Below are 17,601 nucleotides of genomic sequence, written 5' to 3'. Positions count from 1 at the left end.
TTCACGCGAACTGGAATTTCTAGTATCGCGAGAATTAGTGTTGCTAGAACTACAAGTGTTTCCTTATCATCCGCTTATGGGCCACTCCTGGGGGGTGTTCCAGAAAGCGGTTTAGTGAAAACTCACAGTAAGTCAACACAGGGTAAGAAGTAAACCTCTCAGTAGAAGAGGCCCATGGCTTCATTCTCCTGGCAAAACAAAGTCATAGGATTCTTCTATTAAGAGGTTTACCAGCCTCCTTGCTCTGAGTTAACTAACTCTGAGTTTCACCAAGCCCGCTCTCTGGAATACCCCCCTGGAATTAAGAGGTAATTATTTGCGATCAAGATTTATAGTCACTGTTAAAGGCTTGCCACTGTTGTTCAACGTTATTATTAAAAAGTAGTATAAAAATTGTTTTAAAAAGTGGGACATTTTGCTGAAGAAAAGCACCACCACTACCACCACCACCATCATCATTATCATCATCATCGACGATGACAACAACAACAACAACGTCTCTCATATACAAATAGGATTTTAAAAATACTAAAGTAAAAACTGAACAAAGTTTTCCCAAAACAGAGAAACTTTTCCAACAAAATTCTTGTAATTATTATAAGAATGCTAGGTCAAAGTGACATTGTTAGTAGGGGCTTACAGCTCACATTTTGATGTTGATAATCAGAGTTGTGTGTAAAACGACAACACCTGAATAATCTGTTGCTTTCAGTGGAAGTTCCCTGTAGAGACACGGGGTATAAAGGTCTTTCCTGCGAGCGGTTGATTTTATCGATGGTGACAGATCCTACCGAGTCGTCTAGCCCGGGCACCGATTCCCTCAATGCGTAAAAAATTAGCTGGAGACAGAGCGAGAACAAGACCATTAACTGACTGAAACCCACACCGAGTTCAAATCCTTCTCGTGTCAGATCTAATTTTCTCTTCGTTTTACAAGATTTATTATAAACCTGTACACTCTATTAGACAACGAACTGATAGAAAGATCCGATAGATGTATCTTTTGTACTCTGGCCTCTGCCTAACGGCCCTTTAAACGGTCTCAGAGAATCACCCTTTAAGCTGCGCAGAGTCCCCTCCATATATTAATCACCTCTTCATGCATGTCAGATGCACAGGATTTGATCCTCTTTGACAGCTTTTTGGGTTTCTACTTATCTATTTAGGATATGTATTTAGGAATTCAATATCAAGACACCCGTTTTTAGGTCATGGAACATGAGTGTTTTTTATTTAAAATGCAAAACTGCAAAAATGTTTACAGAAATACCAGTAATCAATTGAAAAGAACATCTGAAGTTATTGCAAATTCTCAAGCGAGTGCTGCAGCGAACTCGTGTGATTACGCTTAACTCTCCTATTTGAGATCTTACATGTGTTCATAGCTCCATAAATAAGAGCAAAAATAGAATGATATCTCACATTTGGCTGGCTGAAACACATACATTGTCCTCCATAGGGGTAGGAGGGCACACTTGTGATTCGTACTCATCAATCCTACATGTGGGTGTGTGGGGGGGGGGGGGGGGGGGGGCATTGTGCGTCATACAATAAATGTCCCTTTCATGCACTCAAAGGAACACTGATTTTCAAATTCTGCAGCATTTGCCTTGATTTATACCACCGCTACTCAAAACACTTGTCTTGTTGTTCCTGGTGATAAAAATGCTGCCTTTCCCTGGTACCATCCTCATAATGAATTTCATAATCAGCTGACAAGATACTGCAGAGAAACAAAATCTTGTTCACTATCTTTCTGAGAGCATCTGAAGACATTCACCTGATTATGTCTGAAAAAGTTGTATGCCTCTAAATACAATGAGTTTATATTTTTTGTGTTTGAGGTTAATTGTATGGTCCTTTATCAGAGATATTCAGAATACTTTTCAGAAAAATGGAGAATCATTTTATGATGCAGAACATGTGACAACAACAACCATCTTTGTTGATTACTTTTTGTCAAAAACTGTTTTGGGTTGTAAATCCATACAAGCAGAAACACAAAGAATACAGTCTTAAATGGATGTTTAAGGAGCACATGGATTTCATCAGCTGGTCCAGGGTCTCGAACATTTGCCATGAGCATGGTGTAAAAGCATATCACAGCTGATTGAAGAACAATTTGGAACTCTTCTCAACTTGTGATGTGGTTTACAGAGCACAGGCTGTTCCAACTCTGGCCACGCTTTAGTGAAGAGCCCTCGGGGCGTGACTGGAATCATAGATGGGGGCAGATAAACAGAGGAAGGCAGCTGGACTCAGATGAATGGGGGTCACATTCCGGTACGCTGTCAATCACACGTCCCCTGAGCCGGTATCATCTGGATACACAGAAGAGCATACTGGCAGCTACCGCAGCAAAAACTCCCAGCCTCGCTGTTATCCTGTCTATAACAGTGACTGAGACCTCTCACAGTTTGAGCACTGGGAACAAATGGGAGTTTGTCTTGTTTTTGGGGGCTTGGAGAGGTTTTAGGGAGTAACCCTCGGTAACCCATTTTCATGATTAAGTCTCTGACTCCTGATTTTGACTGACTGTGTCTGGCTGATTTTCCAAAGCTGCTGTAAACTGTAAGCCTCTCCTTCTTCACGGAGTTTACAGCTTCATCCTGCCCCTAACTCAGCTGTAGAGAGGACAGGACAGACCCGTCTCCATCAGAGGGGGCTCCTCTTTATGTGTGTTCAGGTAGGGCAGCAGTGTGTGGAACACTTAACACAGGTTCAATGCGTCATGACACCACACTGCTACACTTGGTTACAGCTCACTACAGTGATGGCTGCTGCTGATGACGGTCTATTGTCTGTGAGTGTTCAAACCACTAAACAGCATATTAAACAGCTATGTCTGTGAGCATATACAAACATCGTTTTGCTACTCTCGATTCAGAGGGTTGAATTGTGTGTTGTTGCTCTTTTTTTTTTTTAACTGGTTGCTGTTTCACATCAAGAATTACCACTTCAGAAAGAAAAAAAAGTTGAGGCACACTGCTAAAATCTCTAGTCACGAGACAAAATCTGCAAATGTCAAGACATTTTTCAAATTCTGTCACTGTGGTAACAAATCTCCACAGAGATAAGTCTCGGCTTTCATCTGTCCCACCTGCGTTAATCTGTAGTCTATCAGAAATGTCTCAGTTAAACAGGAGGAACATTTGAGAAGTAGGTATAGTTTATCTCAAAGCGTCTGTTGGTGCCTATGGCTGTTGATCAGTTAAATGTGTGGCTATCAAGGCACAGGATCTACAGGCGTAAATTCGTTACAGATAATCTCCTCGTCCTGATTGGTCGAGCCCTGAACCACATGAATGTGGATGTCCTAATCAAACCATCTACAGAGAGTGACTTGGAACGTTTACCAGGACACGTGGTTGTCTCGGCACGTTTTTTTTTTTCCCCCCGTGAGAGGAGCAGCATTCGCTGTATGCACGACATTTCTGCCAATTGGTGAGATCATGGCTGTGTTTCTGAGATCGCAGCTGTTCTACTCATGAAATGTAACATTCCACTACTCTCAGCATTTTAGAGGAAGACAGAGACAGACAGTCAGACAGAGAGGGTGAGAGAGAGAAGGAGAGGAATTGGGAGAGGGTGGGAGAGAAAGAAAAGTCACACTCCTCTTACTACCTACTGAGTGCAGAACATGGGGAGAGAGAGCGAGAAAGAGAGAAAGAGAGAGAGAGAGAGAGAGACATGACAGATGTGACATTGAGAACAATGGGGTGATAAGAAAGTCATATATCAACCCATGCACACACACACACACACACACACACACACACACACACACACACGCAGACACACACTTGTCTCTCAAATGAATATGACCTGCTGTTGCATAGTGGGATTGTTCCTGCTGTACAGAGGAGCCTGTAGGTGTGACCCAGCAGGACTTTTTGCTCCAGGGGTCTCATTACTGCTGGAACCGTCATTACTCACACTCAGAGCATCAGGAGCTCAGACAGGAGGAGGCCCAGCTTTACAGCATGTGTCTGAGGTATAGAACTGACTACAATCACCCTAGTCACCACAGAGATCACTCACCAAGGCCACAAAGTAATTTATGGAAAATTACAAGCTCCCAGGGTTGTCCAGAGCCCATGGGTGAGGGGAAAGACAGAAGCATTTCTCTGCTTGTGTTTAAGCCTCGTAGGTATCAGACCCTTACTGTGTCAATGACAAATGTTTGCAGCTTAAGTTGTTACACAGTCAGCTGTTAGGCTGATTAATATGTACTTTGCCGTTCAGTTTCCTTTTAGCAAGAATAAAACAAGAGAGACAAACTTATGAGGTATCTCGTGTGGAGAGCGTTTTGATGTCGGGCGGTCTCTATAATTATGAAAAGATTTATAAAGAGCTGTAGTTACCCAAAACAGTGGTATTAATGTTGTAATTAATCTTGATTGATCTCCCTCTGCCTTCCCTACCTTCTGAAGTAAACAAGCACCAAACAAAGTTGGGTACTTCGTTGGAAACCCTGAGGGAATTGCTCCCTCTTCTGGTAAGAATGGTGTAAGTGCACTTCATTAGGTGGATTTGACTTGTTTCTTTGAAAGTAGAAAACAAAGAACTTCAGAGAAACGCCAGACATTTAGACTAAAAATATTGATCTGTTTAAGTGTTTGACTACAGCAACAAGAATATTTCCCCTGTTGTATCCACCCCACCCTTAATAAGGTTTTTGTTCTGTCTCTGTGATGTGAATGACGTGGCTTGTTTAAGTGTAAGGAGCCTTTAGGGACTCTGACACTAACCCTGGTGGTCACGGTCCCTGGTGTCAAAACCTTACAGAACCCATTACATTCCGCTGAGTCTTGTGTTTGGTCTTGTCTTGATGGTTTATACTTGTACTCTGGGTTCTGAAACATGACATGTCTGTGACTGTGGGTTAATTGAGGTAGGACTACCCTGACTCCAGAGAGGCTTAGGCTGAGATTGCTCCTGGTACTTTCATTACATACCGTCATTAGGACATTGCAGTACAACCCTCTATCCTGGTACTTTACTTTTGTGGAATAAATTGATTCATGGTGCACTGTTATTTTCATTATGAGGTTGTTTTTACTCAGAACTGTATTCAGAATCCCTTTTCCGAAATGTGCTTCTGTGTTATTTATTCAGAGATTACTGAACACTGGTCAGAATCACACAATAAGTACATGAAACCTGTTAGAATTGTCAAATGGGTACACACTTTATACTACCTACCGCTAGTGTGTCAAGCCATTGCACGATGTGTTATGTGGCACACATAAGAAAAGGCTGCAGAGAAACACACAAGTATCTTTTGGGTTCAATATATCTTGGGCTAAAATTTCTCTTATGTATAGGCTTTTTACAGTTATTGGGGCACAATATAACATCATAAATTAAAACTGACAAAATCAGCCTAAAGTTCACTGAATCTAAATGGGAACAGATATATTAGTGCATCACCTGCTGGCATGGATTCTAGATTTACATAAACTGAGACTGTTTACACATTTTAAAGATTACTGTGGATTAGACTTTCGCTATAAGACTAATTACTAAGGTACATAAAGTCACTGTCACTGCTATGAAAAATCTTCCCCAGTCACACCTGGACGATCTAATTAGTGGTCTATCAAACATTCATGCAAGTAACTGGGTGTTTGCTTTGACATATTTTAAAAATTCAAGGTGAGGAGCTTTTCTCAGGGCCTATCATTAATTTGGCTGCATGTTGGATTAAGACTGTGCAATTTTACTCTGGATGTCAACAGGAACTTCAACTATCTCTCCTTTCTCTACAACATTTCCATTAAAAAGTCAGATCACCAATAAGTAAAGGAGTATTTTCCAATAGGGAAAAGAATATGTCAGTCATAAGATATATTTTTTATTACAGCTTACATTTATTCAATGGTAATGTCCAGTGTAACATCTTTGTTGAAATCTATTTTAAAAAGAAGCCAAAAAAGGTCTGATTCAGCGGTGTAGTTGTATTCTGTAATGTCTTTCATTTTAATAAGAATGACACTTCCATTAGTTCTGTGTTTATATCTGTCGATAGCTCATCACCAATGCACTGCATAATCTGTCCTCTACATCCATATTTAAAACACTACATGAGATATATATCTATATTTAAATATATATATCTATATACAGCAGATTGATTGATACAGAGAAAACACTCATTGATTTTCAAAGGCAGAATGGAGCAAAAAAGATTCTCTCATTCATACAGTAATGGACACATGGTAAATCCAGTTCACACACATTCCTCCTGGTGTGTGTTCTGGGGATTTCTGGAAGATGATCATTAGGGTGACGTGGTGTCAACAAGTTTCATGCTCCGTTTATTCCCCCTGTTTAAAGAACAAGACAGCACAGTTGTTACTCAGTGTTTGTGGTATGATGTGAAAGATTTCCTGCGAGGTTTGGATGTTTTTCTGATGTGTAATATTCTTAACACTGGACCACTGCAGAGCATACTGGAAAATGCATCTAAAATGTATTTTTTACAGTTCTTTAAGAGAAAACTTGGCGTGCTTCCTTTAAAGCAGTGGGAACTTTTGTGATACGGTTGAAATCACCTTTTGTATTTTGAAGCACTTTCTACCAACAATATGGGATTAAAAAATACTGAAGAGCCCACAGTTCAATTCAGCCAGAAATAAGACCATTTAAAACCACACAAATGGCAATACAAAATATGCTGAAAAGTAAAAAAAAAAAAAGACAAAAACTTAATTAAAACAATGCAAATGACAGCGGCAGATCACCAGAGAATTGGAAAAAACTGAACGGTATGTGAAGCTCAATGACAGATAAAAGCTCTATTTTCACTTAATGAGTTCTCTTTACTATTAAACACAGATCTCTCTTGAGATGCCCAGGGCATAGTATGTTACTCTCCCCTCTAAGTGAACTTAAAGAGTAAGATTGGTTGGACTCATTCGTTCCCTCCCACAGACATCTCATGGCTTAAGTGTCACACTGTTTGATATTCTAAAAAAGCGTGACACGGTGTGTTTGATACACTAACACAAACACTTGTACTAGGTTCTTAGGTCTAATAATGGCCATTAAAGATAGAAAATAGTCCAAGCCATATTCCCAGAAATGATTCAAAACTGATTTCTTACTCTAGAAGTAATTTCTAATGGACTGTGTGTAAAGGCGAAGCAAATTCAATACAAATTATCTGAAATGTAACTCAGTTTCACTGTGAAGTCAGTGTGGCAATGATTTAAATGGCATTCTTGACCAAAATGGAATTTCAAATCACTGAATTTCTCTATGAAAATAAGCTTTAGAGCATTTTGCATATTTGGTGGAAAAGTACCTATTACATTTCTTCACCTAAGACTAGCAGAAGCAGCCTGTCAATGGAGAGGTAACTTGTGCAGTAAATAACACAACCAACATGTCCTCCAACTAGTACAGACAGACAGAAAGACACACAAACACATACACACACACACACACACTCACACACACACTCACACACACAAAACCACACTATACAGGGAAACAAACAAATCCATCATTAAGGCATTCAACAAAATATTGCAGGTAGAGTTTAGGCCCTTTTGTTCGTCCCCTGACTGCCAGGGCAGTCTTCAGTCTCCAGCTCCTCAAAGCTTTCTATCACCTATGACCAATCATAGACTTAAATACAGAACACAGAGAATGAATGTACACCCCAACAGAACTCAAAACAATGGACAAAAGGGACCGTCTCCCTTGAAAATCAAATACACGGTCAAATTTAGTCTGAGAGATTTAAATCAAGTAGTTGATGTGGGGTTGTATCAACTCTTCTCAGAGTTAATTCAACACTGGAACATCTGTGTATCAATGAAGGATTCCTCTTTGGAGTCCAAGGGCATATTTGGTTTTTGAAACAAGTAACTAAATATTCTCAATGGAGCACAAGTCCTGACTGATTTCTTCTTTTTTTTTCCTAAGTTGTTGAATCATTCACAAAAATTCATGGCTCAGATGACCAACTAGTGAGTGGGAGGGTTATCATGGGATAATGCTTTACAAGGGTGACTAAATAGCAGATACAAGTTTTTGAGTTTTTTTGTTTGTTTGTTTGTTTGGAACTGTCCCTTCTCTATTGAGTAACATGGTTTAGAGAGTTATTTTCCTGCAGGATGAAGTTTGGACCAGAAGTCTCAAATGGCTTTGGATGGTCACACAGCAGACCAGAGCTCCTCTTTCATCTGCATGGCCTCCCACAGAGGAGCTAAAGTCAAGAGGAGGAACTCAGCACGTAATCCATTCTTGCTCTTCCTTCTCCTTCTGGTGTTGCACAAAGGCTCCGCATTCTGCCAGCAAATGTTTTTTTTTTTTTGCTCCAACTGCCCATTGGCTCCTTTAGCGACTGTTATGACAACGTCAATGTGGCAACGCCCTCTCATACCCACTCCTGCATGGAGCGTTTGCAGTACAGTATGTGGCGCTGGGTGTCCTTCCTCTTGAAGCGGAATATCGTGTAAAGCAGCACCATCATGCAGAGGGCTAAAATGCAGGGGATGGCTATGGCCACCGCCTGCTCTGTGCCCCCTGCGTTCGCCAGCTTCAGCACGATGTCTACGTCGTCATGGTTGTCGTTGTCATAGTGCAGCTCCTCGTCCTCCTGCGGGGGGCTCCAGTCCCAGTCTGGGTCTGCCGGCAGTCCGTCGCAGCCCATGAAGTCCCTCAGAATGGACCTGGGGTACCCCTGCTCCACCCGCAACCTCTGGTTGTTAAACTTCCAGTATTCTTTGCCCTTGTAGAAGTATGTAAATCCTGTAAAGGACATGAGAAGAGGAGCAGGAATTACAGTTGCTTAGTAAATGCAATGATAAAGGCATATCTGTAAACATGAAAAGGTTGTGATCAGAAATGGCCAAAGCTAATGTGGCATGACTCCTCAGTATCTCACCCAGTGACTTTACATTAATCAAGTATGCATGTAGCAATATGTAAAACAAGGCCAGAGTAGCTTAAATAAACTAGCCCCATGTTATCTTACTCTGAATGAAACAAATAAATTTTACACCATTGATAAAGGAGGCTTTTAAAGGCAGGGTGCTTATGTTGAAACTGATTTAGTAACTAAGTGCTAAAGCATCTAGGAAGGATTTACCATTGGCCTTGTCCACAAAGGCTCCCTGAGGTGAGTCGGGGATGCCCTTCCAAACAGTAATGGGTTTAGGGTAGCCGGGGTCCATGGTCCTCATCTCTTCATTGTATCTCCAGTACCTGAAGCAAAAAGCCATTGGACTGAATGACAATAACATGGTATGTCTTCCTCAACATCTAGATGATGAATATTAACATCAGCTGACACCATAACATTTTGACATGTAGCCTACCCCATGCCATTTGACATGTAGCTGACACTCTAACATTCTTACATGTAGCTGACATGGTGCCATTTAAACATGTAGCTGTTGCCATTACGGTCTATCATATAGCTGACACGGTGCCATTTAAACATGTAGTTGTTGCCATTATGGTCTATCATATAGCTGACATGATGCCATTTTAACATGTAGTTGTTGCCATTACGGTCTATCATGCAGCTGAAGCAATAACATTTTCAGATAATGAGCAAAATGTATTTTCTGGATGAACAACTTAAAAGGTCTCCCAATTCTTTTGTGGCAAGATCTATAGTTAGAAACATGAACATTCACACTCCATATCAAGATCAGAGTAAGATAATCAAAAGTGAGATTTTAAACTAACTGAAGGCAATGACACTGGGAGGAAATGTGAAATGCAGAAATGTTTTCTTTTTTTCTGTAGTAAGAAAAATGTAAGACCCCACTAAACTGAACATGCCACACTGAAATTAACAAATGCGATATGCTGTAAAAAAAGAACAACAGTTCAGTAGCAAATGGTAACAAGAAACACCAGGCTAAAAAATTTCAAAAATAGTATCTTATCATTTTTTTAGATACCTAACATACTTTTCTGTTATCTGCCATTGCACACTCTGGAACGTATCACAACTAATACAAATTCTTGCGGTGTTTAATATGTTCTTATCATATTCATTTACTTTATCTCAACCGCACAGCACAGCCAACCTCACAGCTGGGCGATAAATTACATGCAGTCAACAGAAGGTGGCACTCTCGCTCCTGTAGATGGAGTGCTGCCTACCGGTCTCCTTTGAAGAAATACGTCTTAGCGACGTCCTCCCACCAAACGGCCGTCTCGATGTTCTGTGTTGGCATGCCGCTGCCGAAGAGGGAGATGTCCTGGGGATAAGTAGGCTGGAGCGTCGTGTCCTTGAACACCCAGAACTGGTTTCCTTTAACAATACAGAGACCAGACAGACACACACACACACAGATGCAGAGAGAGAGAGAGAGAGGGAGAGTGAGAGAGAGTGTGAATGAGAAGGAAAGTGATTGTACTCGGCGTTTGCCAAAAGGTACAAACACTGCAGATGCATGTGAACAGGGTCGTTCATTTTTTCACCTGGTGAAACAACAAGGGAAGTTCGCAATTCATACAATATGGTTCATGTAAAATTCATATAAAAGTACTAAAAAGAGAGAAAAAAAGAAAGGAATAAAAAGAAAACACTAGTGTTGGTGTTCTGATGACGTTAAAAGCCTATACAAGCAGACATAAAAGAACAAAAGAAATTTATGCACGAAAATGCTTTCAAAAAGCCTTTTTTGTTCAGATGAATCCATCTCATTTAAAAATGATGAATAGTCAGCATGCGTCATCTCTTATAGGGTGTTGTGAAGTACGTTTGAATACTAATTGCACAACTTTGGCAACAGTGAAACAAGGTGATATTACAATGAAACAGCAATAATCATTGGTATAATCATGTCTTCTTACCTTTAAAGAAGACAAACTTTCCCTCACTGTTCTCATACACTGCGTCGATCTTGGGTGGCAAGCCTCTCCAGAAGTAGTTGATCTGCATTGGATATCCAGGCACCACCGAATTGTCCCGCACCCTCCAGAACCACTGGTCCTGCAAAGACACACGCCATTACATTCTCAGGGGCTCTGGCCCGACTTCAGATATTACCGAATAGTTTGACAGTATTTTCTTAGTGCAGACGCTTTTGCTTTTTCATTGGTTTTGAGGGGATGTGGTAAGGATGCATGAGGACCAGGACAGGAACTGTAAAGGCAAAATAAAGGAGGCTGAGAGAGGAGGATGCCTCTCCAGGATGTTTATAAGAAACATGGCTCTGACTTAGAAAACCATCATGGCTGTCCATCGTCATCAGACACTGATGAGTATGTCTATTTATCCTGGAAGCTCTTTCAAATCATATTGTCTGAAGATTTTGACTCCTCAGAGTTTTGCAGAAATACTACTGTCCATCCATTCACTGGCTCAGGTGTTGACAGAAAATCACTCAGCAGGATGGTGTCTGACACGTAAACACCAGACTTAACTGAGGACTATCTTTAGCCACAGAGAAATGGGTACCACTTTTAATTCATCACATCCATGTATCTGGCTAAATTTACTCATGAAAATCAATGCTATCCTCATCTCAGTATGTCTGACTGGTCATAAAATGTTTTCTGTATTTGACCTCAAAACGAAAAGCTAGTTTTGACAAAGATTGTGGTGATAAAACCACTGGACAGATAATGCTTGATAATGCTTGATAATGATCAGAAGTCAAGCAATCCTTTCTCACCTTGAAGACAAACAGCTCCTGTCGTAGGATGGCTAGAGTGTTGAAGCCCCCGTCACAGATGTTGGGTTTGGAATTGGGGTGGGCAGGTTTGGCCTTCTGGGGGGGTCTGTGGGGACGACTCTGGCGGTCGTGCTTTCGGGGGTCAGAATGTAAACGTGGGGACGGGGCAGTCGTGAGCAGTCTGGTTGGCTGGGGGTTCTTGTCTGGTGGACCTGGAATTGTGGGAAATAAAAAGTAGATATTTGACTTTATTTGAGTGTTTTGAGGTTTTGTAGAAAAAGTTGTTATGAATGGTTATGTCTGTAAGCATTGGTTTATGTTATGCTAACTCAAAGAAAAAGGGAACTTTCCTCTACAGAGTGATGACAGAGACCCCTGTGGGCAGAGCTGCACCTCCACACAGCATTACTCATGATAGCTATCTGTCCATGAAGGACATGCAATATTTATGAATTAGCATAAGATATGTGACAGCTTATTTTTATTACATATTCAAATTCACAGTTAGAGCTGGATGCTAATTCTTCTTCCACAGCATCACTATGTTCTCCATTACAATGGGTATGAATTATACATTCGTATACACTGTATGCCATTCTAAACTTCAAGGCTAAAGAAACTCTTATTCATCGACATTTGCATTTCAGTAGATTTTGGAAATTTGGCCTAGCCTCAGAAATGCCAGAGGCTATATTCTGTACCTATACGCCTGGTGGTAAATTTTGCAAAACATGACTGCCTGGTCAGAATTCACAAAACGGTGAATCACAAAAGTGGTTTACTGTATTTGTAATGTGGTGCACATTGTAATGTGGACTATCAGGCTGGATTCATAAAACCTACCATAGATTTTCTGAATTCCCTGTAGATCATCGTGTGGTAGTTTAAAATTGTCTGTGTCCATGTACTGATAAAAGGGAGCCATGATGGCTGTGGGATCATTGGAATGCTCTAGTCCCAAAGCATGGCCTAACTCATGTACCGCCACCAGAAACAGGTCATTACCTATAAAACAACACAGAGAGAGATTATAAAAAAACATAGAGAGATTAACACATACACACATACAAAAACACACAAACACACACAAACACAGAAAAACACAGAGCATGGCCTAACCCATGTACCGCCACCAGAAACAGGTCATTACCTATAAAACAACACAGAAAGAGATTAACACACACACACACACACAGACAAACACAGAGCATGGCCTAACTCATGTACTGGCACCAGAAACAGGTCATTACCTATAAACAAAAGATACAGACAGACAGATATCAACATACACACGCACACACGCACGCACGTACGCACACACACGCATCCATGCGTGCACGCACACACACACACGCACACACACACACACACACCTACACACACACACAGAGCATGGTCTAACTCCTAACTCTACCTGTTCCAGGCATTATTAAAGGTGCACATCACTGAATGCAAGGCATTGACTGTCATTGTTGTTAATAGACATCTGATGGCCATTCTGTATGTTTATTGGAATGGAGAGGGATAAAATAAAAAGGTGGCCCTTTCAAATTTTAGTAGATTGCTTTGGCTCATGGAAAGAGCAAGCAGGTCAATGGTTTTTCACTTGTGTTTGCATTTGAGCTCTCCTTACACTTGAAGATTTTAGTTTATTTTGCTACTACTTTGAAGTTATGCATGAAATGTTCATCAGGTAAACCTGTTAAATAATCACATCAACTGCCTTTATCTCCATCAATACCAACTGCGTGCCACAAACCAAAAATCGGAAAATACCCCTGGAAATTAAGCGAAGTCACCATTTTACTTATAAACAACACTATAACATTAACACACACACTCACACACACATACAGAGTGACAGAGAATGGAGTGGCTCAGGCACCGCTAAAAGGGATTTACTTTTAAATGATATAGAATAAGAATGGAGATTAAAACACACACACACACGCGTGTGCGCTACACAGAGAAATAAACAACAGCAAAATAACACTCTCACACACTGGTTTGACTGGGTTATAGCACTATCCTAAAGAGCTATAGCACTAAGCCTAAAGATATCTGTGTTTTTGTTTTGTTTTATTTTTATTGCCGTATGTGTTCTTTAATGTTCTGTAATGGCTTACAAAAAAAACAGCATCTGGCGAAGATGCTCTGTAAACAGCACGTCTGTGTATGTGTGTTTGTGTGGCACAGTCAGGTATAATCTTGTCAGTAATCTGGGGTCAGGGTTTGTGCATGTGCCACATGGTCAGAGATATCATCCAACAGCCTGCTGGATACAGCTTAGTGTATCCATTGCTCAGCTTGGAGAGAGAGAGAGAGAGAGAGAGAGAGAGAGCGAAAGAGAGAGAGAAAGAGAGAGAGAGAGACGTCCTTGCCCAAGGGAGGCTATTGTTCTCCACACTATTCTGTAGTAATGGGCGATGCTGACAGCAACAATCCTTGCACACACATAATCGCTTGCGCGTGCACATGCACACACGCAGACACACACACACGTACATACACACGCGCACACATACATACAGATTCAGAAAGTGAGACCTTTCTCTTTTTTCACTAATCTGACAATGCGGCCTTCAGGGCTGGCCTCTGAGAGTGGTTACATTTTCATCAGAGTGTAGTGCAGTGACTCACAATGGCTCGAACAGTCTTTTTAACCACGCTGTATCGTTTTCCAATTCTGATGTGATGACAGACAGTTGTAATCCATGCAGTAATCAACATACAGTGTTGTTGTTTTTTTTTTTTTGCTCTGTGACTCAGAGACTATCATTATTTTAAGGGAAGGAGAAACTCATTTGCAAAAGGTGTTAGACTCAGTTCAGTTTGTGTTAGGATAAAATAAGAACCTTTAGTTTCTGTATGCGAATATCGGGGATAGACTATGTTTTTGTGTAACGAACTGAACGGCAAAAACACAGATTTGCCGATCTAATTGTGTCAATACAGAGCAATAGGACATCTATTAATATTCTATTGTAAAGGTCTAATTGAGTTACTGTCTCTGCCCTGTGCGTTATTGAAAACATTCCCTACTGAATCTCTTGTCGACCAGCCGTTCCTCTGACTAAATCACCCTTGTCGCATATATCAAGTGGAGGAACGCGCTTTATTCATACGTGCAACACGGGCGAGTACGTTGTATTAAACCCTTTTAACCAGAGAACGCTGAAAACGGAGTACTGGGACACATAAAAACATCGCAAAACAATAGGACAGGAAAACTGTTTTACCCGTCATCCTGTTGGCTAACAAGGGTGCGGCTGTCCCCTTAAATATCTCTCGCTTGTTGACGAGCGGCTTTAAAAGCTCTTCACGCGACATGGCGGTAATTAGAGTTAAGTGCCTCTCTGAGTGCCAGGCCATGCCAAATGCTGGGTTTGATTTCTTCAATCAAGTCAGCTAATGGACCCCCGCCTCCTCCTGCGCGCATCTACCTTCCATTAACAATCCAGCCAACAACTCATATTTATTCTATCCAACCTCGTACCCCCTACCCCCTACTCTGACACAAACACAAGGCATGTTTACAAACCACCCACACACACACACACACTGAATCTTATAAAAGGGTTAGCTGTTTAAGAAAGGCCAACAACAATTAAAAGAAATGTATAATCTTTTAAGAGTTAATTTATGAATGGTTTATTTTGCTCAGGCTTTATGCTGAGCGTTATAGTATGTTTGTGCTTATGTGTTCTGGCAGTTATTTGCTTAGTCATTCAATTTCTCAAACATATAGATCCACAGTTTTAAACAGTCCAAGGCGAGATCTCCGTGACAAACTTGGCCAGTGTCATACCCACCGTCATGGTTGGGGTTGCCGAGGGTCCACGGTTCGTCGGAGTCGAAATGCGTATCACCCCCTATTCCCGGCCCGGGGAAGTAGGCGTGTGCCAGGAAGCCACCTTCTCCGTCGAAGGGCGAGCTGTCGCCATGGAAACCAGAGGCGAAGATAATAGTGATGTCCACGTCCCGTTTGCCACTCTCCAGAGCGATGTATGGCACAGCCTCGAAACGCAGCGGCGTCACCCCCTGCCACACGTCAAACGCCCGCCGAATGGCATCATGGGTTTCACGAGCACCCACTTTGGGTGTGATATTCTTAATGCTACGGAGAAAGGTAGGGTTCACAGACACAGCCGTTAATTGTAGACACAAACATTCAATATGAAAGAGATTGGGTGGGTAGACATATTGTTATTGCTGTTAAAAGCACTGTGCATATATTCCCGTGTTTTAACAGTGTTTTAATGTGAGTGTTAATTTCAAACTTGTACATTCACATGGAAGTGTGACGGCCAGTGAACACAGAGAAATATGCTGCACTCTCCATTCCCCATATCCATGCACCGTCATGGATTCAAATATAGGCAAGGAAATGAAAATGATCTGCGGGCTAACGCAGAAAGGAAAATGAGAAAATTAAATCATTTCTGAGAAGGAAATTTCTGAACACAGAGGCTGAGGCAATGCACCAAAAAAGATGGAGCACTTACATTCCTTGCAAAGGGGAAAAAAACGAAAAGAAAAAAAGGAGGAAGACAATGTTTTCCATGTCCTATTCAGTTTAAAAGCTCCAAAGTTAACTTTGCAAACTGCTTCTAGCTCGACAGTTTTTTTTCTCTGAACTTCGCACGCTCGAGTCTTTATCTCTCTCCTACAGACCGAGAAAATCTCTTCTTTTCCTCTCACTTCTCCTTTTTTTCCCCCTAGAGGGCAATCAGCAGACTGTCCCTCACTGTCAGTCCAGGAATTAATTTGCATTTCATTTACACAGGTGCCTCATAAAAAACAGGATTTGAATAAATCATTTTTTGTTGTTATTTGTTATCATCTGCTGTGACTTGTCATTTTTTAAAATTGAGGGGAGTTTTTCCTCAACCTTGAAAACTGTAATCTTGAGGCAACGTAAATGTGTTTCTTGGTTAATTTGAAGGTTGTTCAAGTCAGATTGAAGGTCAGGCAACTCCCACAGATTTTCTCCATTACTCAGTAGAATATTTTGTAGAAAAAAGTACATTTTAAAAAAAAATAGAAATAAAGGTGATGGTATTCAACAGAACTTTTGGTTTGTTTTTCTCTCTTTTTTTGTCTCTCTCCAATCTGTGATCATGTCCCTGTGGCTTTTGTACTCCTCCACCCCATAACATTTGAAACATCCTAAGATTTCACCTCAGACTGACACGTAGGGCACAGAGTCCAGATAAAGAACGTCACAAGATCTATCATCTGCACACACCTTACGCCTCTGCCCTGAAAGGGTGAAACAAGTCTGGACGCACACAGGAGAACGGAACTACGCCTTGTCTGACCGAGAAGGAGCAACATAAGATAAGCAAAATGGAACTGTCATTTGAGGGCTCCTAATTGTCATTTGATCTAATGATAGCACACAAGGTTTAAGACTTTAGTGTCACAGAATCAGACTGTATTGTTCAGTCCAGTCCAATTCAGATGTCTAAACCATCAGAAAAATATATTCATAACAATAGAAAGAAATGTAGGAATGCATGTCAGGAAAGGTATGTAAATATATTTATATGTACCTTTAAATATAAATATGTTCTTTGAGTTGTACACGCCTAGTAGTTTTTTTTCAGTATGAGTAGAAATTAAAGGCATGCATAAAAATGACTTTATTTAAATGGAACATTTCCTAAAGCAAATATGGAAGACTTGGGTGTCCTGGAAAGACAAACACTGAAGCTTTTATGCATATAAAGTAATCCCCAACACAAAGACTTTTCTCCTTTATGAACCTTTTTTTTTTTTAACCCTCATAGAAGTATTTGTAGCTTGCAAAAGACCCACCACTGTCTTAGAAGTCCCATACCAGTCTCCATTTCTCACCTGTATGTTATGTGTGTACGCTGCCACTTCTGTCCCGTGAGTGCATAACGCCGTTTCCGTGATCGGGATTTGGGGAGTCCGCTGAGATGGT

General features: G+C 41.0%; 1 protein-coding gene across 1 annotated transcript in view; it reads right to left on the bottom strand.

The window, feature by feature from the left end:
- Nucleotides 1-8,389: 8,389 nt before the first annotated feature.
- mmp16b (matrix metallopeptidase 16b (membrane-inserted)) overlaps nucleotides 8,390-17,601 on the bottom strand; it is a 15,597-nt gene continuing 6,385 nt past the window's right edge. Inside the window, exons 3-10 of the mRNA XM_030774316.1 lie at nucleotides 17,511-17,601; nucleotides 15,464-15,768; nucleotides 12,495-12,656; nucleotides 11,652-11,863; nucleotides 10,828-10,966; nucleotides 10,132-10,282; nucleotides 9,104-9,219; nucleotides 8,390-8,763 (exon numbers count right to left, since the gene is read on the bottom strand). The exon at nucleotides 17,511-17,601 is cut by the window's right edge and continues 32 nt beyond it. Of these exons, the coding sequence (XP_030630176.1) occupies nucleotides 8,390-8,763; nucleotides 9,104-9,219; nucleotides 10,132-10,282; nucleotides 10,828-10,966; nucleotides 11,652-11,863; nucleotides 12,495-12,656; nucleotides 15,464-15,768; nucleotides 17,511-17,601 (1,550 nt within the window). The remainder of the gene's footprint in view (nucleotides 8,764-9,103; nucleotides 9,220-10,131; nucleotides 10,283-10,827; nucleotides 10,967-11,651; nucleotides 11,864-12,494; nucleotides 12,657-15,463; nucleotides 15,769-17,510) is intronic.

The sequence above is a fragment of the Chanos chanos genome, chromosome 5 (assembly GCF_902362185.1).
Source record: "Chanos chanos chromosome 5, fChaCha1.1, whole genome shotgun sequence".
Classification (NCBI taxonomy): Eukaryota; Metazoa; Chordata; class Actinopteri; order Gonorynchiformes; family Chanidae; genus Chanos; species Chanos chanos.
This window is presented reverse-complemented; position numbering and strand designations above follow the sequence as displayed.